The sequence below is a fragment of the Octodon degus genome, unplaced genomic scaffold, assembly GCF_000260255.1.
Source record: "Octodon degus isolate 3935 unplaced genomic scaffold, OctDeg1.0 scaffold00018, whole genome shotgun sequence".
NCBI lineage: Eukaryota > Metazoa > Chordata > Mammalia > Rodentia > Octodontidae > Octodon > Octodon degus.
This window is the reverse complement of record NW_004524594.1, coordinates 15,954,457-15,960,230: the sequence shown is the minus strand read 5'-3', so window position 1 is coordinate 15,960,230 and position 5,774 is coordinate 15,954,457. Positions and strand designations below refer to the sequence as shown.

General features: G+C 43.2%; 1 protein-coding gene across 1 annotated transcript; it reads right to left on the bottom strand.

Annotated features, from left to right (window-relative positions):
- Positions 1-1,705: 1,705 nt before the first annotated feature.
- LOC101567024 (spermatid perinuclear RNA-binding protein-like) lies at positions 1,706-3,908 on the bottom strand. The gene is given in 2 exon segments (XM_012513826.2): positions 1,706-2,145; positions 2,148-3,908. Coding segments are annotated over 2 exon segments (2,016 nt in total). The 5' UTR covers positions 3,907-3,908; the 3' UTR covers positions 1,706-1,888.
- Between the last annotated feature and the right edge of the window lie 1,866 nt (positions 3,909-5,774).

Sequence of the window (5,774 nt, the reverse complement as noted above, 5' to 3'; positions counted from 1 at the left end):
TTATTTTATATTAAGAATACTAGTAATTTTCAGCTGAGTTATCTATCTGTCTGTCTATCTATCTATCTATCTATCTATCTATCTACTCTATCACCTATTCAGACCTTTAATTCTCATTTTGGTTACCCTCTCCTGAGCATTCTGGGTCAATTTCTTTGGTTGGTCCCAGCTCAGATCTAGCCTCATCCTTGTCTAATGGAGAGTCTTTGAGGTGTCACTGTCACAGGACTACACACCAGCTCCTCAAAAGGTAGAACCAGCTTCTTCTCCAGATCTGAGTTTATGATACAGCCTGACAGCATGCTCCAGTATCCAGATAGGTCACTCAGCCTTCTGTGGAAAAACATAAGCATACCCCCTACCCTAGGTAAGTAGCCAACTGGCTCCCTTCCACTGTCCAGTATGGAGATCTCTCCAAAGGACCCTTCCTAGCCCCTTTTTCTTTTACCTGAGGGAATTATCTTTCTATTTCTGTACTTCCATTTTCTGTATAATTTTATTTTATTTTTATTTTTTGAACAATTTTAGAAGTTAGTAGTATATACAGTCAAATGAAGTCTCATAGGAGGTTTATTTATTTATTTATTTATTTAGTAGAACCAGAGATTGAACTCAGGCCCTTGCGCTTGCCAGGGAAGGGCTTATTCCACTGTGCCATTTCCGTGGCCCCTGATTTTGAAGGTAAAAATCCCCCCTTTTGTTTTTGTAACTGAAGTTTGATCATAAGGTATGAAAACTGTATCCTGTATTTTGAAAGAGGAAGTTATTACATAGCCTCCTTTACGTTAAGATACTTTATCTTTGAAAACAAAAGCAAATTGAATTAACTAGTCTGAAGAATAATAACAATTAATAACACCAGAGAAATTATCCCAAAGGCTGGGTGGAAACAATTAGTATTACCAAATAAAATCCGAGGATCATTTAAGGTTGATCTGAACAATTTGGGGTAATTGCCACATCTGTTTAAAAGTATCTGTTGGCTGGGGCCGGGGAGATGGCTCAGTAGGATATCTTGACTGGCAAATGCAAGGATCTGAGTTCCATCCCCGGTTCCGCAAGAAAAAAAAAAGCTATCTTGTAGCTTTTATACTCCGCTTTACATAATCTCTGTATACATTTAGCTTTACATTATTGGGACTACACACAGTAGCTGGTTTGTGATTTCTATGGCTGCAGGCTGTATTGTCAGCAAGCGTCAGGACAACAACATGGCTGCTTTCCGTATTTTTTTTTTCCCCCTGAGGATTGAACTCTGGACTTTGCACTTGCCAGGCAGGTGCTTATGCTGCTGAGCTATCTCCCCAGCCCTTTCCATGATTTGTGAATCCTGTCATGAACTTATAGTCTCTGTTGTAATTTCCACCGTCCATACACTTTCAAAGAAATTCATTATTAGGACATTTTAGGATCCCTTTTTTTTTTTTTTTTTTTTTTTTTTCGGTTCTCTTTTTTTTTTTTTTTTTTTTTTTTTTACAACAAAGCTGTTTATTTGTGATCAGTGTTTGAGACTCTGTACATCCTTCACAAATTTAATTTTATATAATCTGATACTCTCTTAAAACTTAAACTTTGAACTGCTAGACTTTTATTTCCCTAGAACATAAGAGCTGGTATAAATTATTTTCCAGAAATGAGGTACCGTTTCACAGAACTGCTTGCTTGCTTGCTTGCTTGCTTGCTTTCTTTCATTCTTTTTTTTTTGGTCTGTTTTCAAGTTTTAGAGAACTAAATTTGCATTTGTTAAAATCAAAAAGTAGGAAAGATGTTCTTTACAAATAATTTTGATCAAGTATGTGTTCAAAGAAAGCAGGATAAAAAGGCTTTTTCTTTAACATTCTGTATTGTACTGTACTGTTGTTCAATAGGAATGAGCTTCTGTCATTTGCTAAAAGAATGAGTAGTGGGGAACAGGATATGTTGGGAATTTCATAACGGGTAACAGAACCATTCTCTTGGGCAAACCATAGGCAGGAGCAGCTGTGCTGTAACCATACGGAGTGCCATAGCCTGGAGCTATGTAGCCAGGAGCAGCTGCAGCCCCAACAAAAGCTCCCCTCGTCAGAGCACCTCTGCCTCTGCCTCGAACCGCCTGGACTGCTGCAGACACAGCTGTATTCACAACACCTTTTGCCTGAGGAATATCTTCTTTTTCTTATTATTTGCTGCATTGGGTCCAGAAAACAGCTTCTCCAAAGCAGCTAAAGCCGCACTTGCCTTTGCCACTTTCTTATTTGGACCTGCGCCTCTGAATTTCTGTCTGTCTACTTCTACCTCCATTACAAAGCGCTTGTCGTGGCTCCCACCAGTCTCTGAGATGAGTTCATACTTGAGCCCTCGTCTTTTTTCATTGAGCTCCATTACAGGGTTTTTGCCACTTGCTGTGAGGATAGGGCCCTGAGTTCTTACCTCTAAGGTACTGGAGGTTTCACTTGTAGAATTTCCAGTATTATTGCTTGAGTTTGAAGACACGGTTTCATTTTTGCCTTCATTATCTGATTTTTCATCGGAACTCATACATTCAATATCTGCATTAAAGCCTGTTGGGTATCCCATTGCCTGCAATACCTTCACTGCTACATGAAGTTTTGCAGTTTTCTTGGACGGTCCTGAGGCTTCGTATGTTGTACCATCCACATCCACAGACATTGTGAAGACTGGAGCATGGACAGGGCCAGACTGAGATAACAGCTTATACTGAAGCCCAGGCCTGATCTGATTGAGCCTCATTAGTGCATTCATAAGGTCTATTGCTTTACTATCCAGGATTTTCCTTAAGTTTCGCTTCATCTTCTTATTGGGATCTTTATCATCCCCTAATCCATCTTCAAAAGGCCTCTTTAGAGCTGAAGAACCAGCACCTTCTTTGTCAGTAATTGACCAGGAATACTTCTGAAAGGGCTTACTAGATGGAAGAGGGTCCATCTCCAACACTTTATAAATCTGGCCAAAGGCTGACAGTCTGAGTGCATGCTGTGCGCTATGGGTAATGTCTTCTTTTTGCTGGACAGTCATATAGCTCAGAGCATCAGTCGGGTCTCGCTCACAAGGATCATGAAGACCAGGACCCCCAGGAAGTAGTATTCCAGATGCCAAACACTCCATTACTCGTCTCAAGGCCTCCCCAGCGCCCAAAGGACGATTACAAGTACCTATAGACTTTTCACATATAAGCTCTAGTGGCCATCTTTTTAATGGTGCCCACGTGGGGACTCTGTTACACAAATTAAGTAGAATGCGTAGAACAATCACACATGATTTTAGTCCATTTGCCCTTGCCTGAAACCATTTGGCATGTCGGAGAGACGCCAAGGCATTCAGGCATTTCTGCCTGTCCAGTAAGTCCGGAGGATCTTTCATCGCAACATTTTCTCCATCCTTCTTCTCCAATTCGTCCCTAATTAGAGGGGAAGTAAGTATCACCTTCAAAGTTAGTGTGGGCTCTTTTGTATTCCGAATTATAATAGATGCTTCATCTACACATTGTTCCACTTGGTACTTCTCTTCCGTAAGTTTCTGAATCTGAATGGAAAGATTATCTTTGACTGTATTTAACAAGGTCTCTGTAGGTTTGTCTTTGCACATTAAAACCAGTTCCAAGTCCATATCATCCTTAATCAGCAAGCCTTTTGCAACCAGGCCAATCCTCATTACACCACACAATGTCCGACCAGCTTGGTCCTTGGAATAGTTTTCTACAGCCTCATCTTTCTTCACATCTGTCTCATCCTCTGATTTTGTGCCTTTATTTGTTTCATCCAGCCAATCTGAGACATGTTTAAGAGCACACTCAACAGTAGATACCATATTTTGAACAGCTTCGAGTTCCTCTGGAGATGGATAAATGATTGAATGTTTCACCATAACATGGCGATCATCATTGGCAAAAGATCGAATAGATCTCATGGTTTTCTATAGTGTTTTAGCTTCTTTTTCCAATACTTTCTTTCCTCTCTTGTCTTCACTAGACACTGTTCTGTGTGACAGTACCTCCTCATAAACCCGAGTCCCCTGACAGTCACTCAGCATCAAATATAGCAAAGATGTTTGAGAACTTTTCTCTGGAATACACGCGCGCCGCCGCGCTCTGCCCGCGCCCGGTCCCCGCTCCCGCTCCGCCGCTGCCGCCACCTCGCCCAGCGGCGGCGGCTGCGGCGGCTGCTTGCCCTGGTGGCGCTCGCGTCTCCGGTCCTTGCTCCGGCGGCGGTGGCGGCGGCGGCGAGCCTAGGATCCCTCTTAAAAAGTACAAAAAAACCAAAAAGCAGTGTGATGTGGAGTGGACACAGAGATCTTGGGACATACTTGAAAAGCAGCATTTACATTATTTTGGCTAGCTGGATTAATTTCCTCTAAAAACTCTGAGACATAAAATGTGTAACTCTCTAGAAGATGGACTCGAATTGCAGGAGCAGGTTGGTGTGAGAGGGAATCTTCCTCCACTTAGCTACTGGCCAGAGCCATTATGTTAAGAGAGTAACACCACTCATACATGGATGCTCCTTGGCAAATGTCAATTATAAAAAATAGCTCAGTGTAGTGTCGTTTTTTGTCTTTCTTGGATAAGGTGACCCAAATGTGAAGAAGTTGCTGTAGCTAGCAACCTTCCAGATTAGCAATTTAGCATATTTCCTAAGGTGAGAAACACTGCCCACCCCTATGGGTCCATAGTGGCCTTAAAGCAGGGCAATAACTGAAACATCCACACCTGTGTCTGAAAGCCTTTTAAATATTTTTCCTTCAATAGACAATTCCATCTTGGAGCAACTTTGTTTGATCTGTGGGACCCAGTAGGTGTCAGAAGACCCACTCCCCTTGGATCCCATTTTCTTATTTATAGCTTCTATTAATTTTTGTCAAGGGAAGAATAACCAATTGAGTGATACAAGGGCCTGGGGTGATTAAGTATGTTTTGGGTAATTGAATTATAACCTTAGTTTCCCCTGTATAGTCCAAATCTGTGACACCAGGCAAAACCTGGTGGGCTCTTTACAGCTTGTAGCTGCTGGTTTCATTTTATTGCTGGGGCTGGGCCAGCTGTTATCAGGGGCTCCGCTGCAATGCTTTACTCAGGAATGGGCTCCATTGCCCGTGCTCTGCACCCCACCCCCAAGCCATGTGGCTGTTACCAAGCAGCTGTTACCACCCAGTAACAGGTGTGGTCAACCAGCGGCTTAGCGGGCCAGTGGAGGTACCCAAGACCTTTTTCTGGGATCCAATTTGCTGGGCAGAATGGAATGGGGGTCTGCAGCCATTATGCCAGCTATTTGGCCCCAGGCACTGGGCACACTCGCCATTACTCTGCTCTGGCTGCTGGATGTCCCACTACAAGCACAGTCACTGTTTGCACTGATCGAACATCTGGTGCCAGAAAATGAGCATGGTGTGGTGGGGAGATCCAGGGCCGCTGCAGTCATGTCCTGCCTATTGGGTTCCGGGCTCACATGCCTGTAGCTGGAGGCCCATGGGACACCTGTGGCTATATGAGGCCTGCAGACTCAGGGCAGCTGGCAAATCCCCACTGAGTCCACCTAGGACTGGAGCACAGAGCACTCCCTGAACCTAGCTAGTGTCTCTATTGTTGATGGAGGGGTTTCTGGGATGGTCAACCTTTCATGCTAGTTTTAGATTTGCACTCATTTTCCCAAGGATACCCTTGCTGACACTTCACACAAAGACTGGAAGGCTTTGCTTCATCTGCTACGAGTTCTGCGAGTTCTTTTTTTATTTCAGAAAAGAATTGCGCTCTGATTTCCTCTCTATCTTTCTGCTGTTGC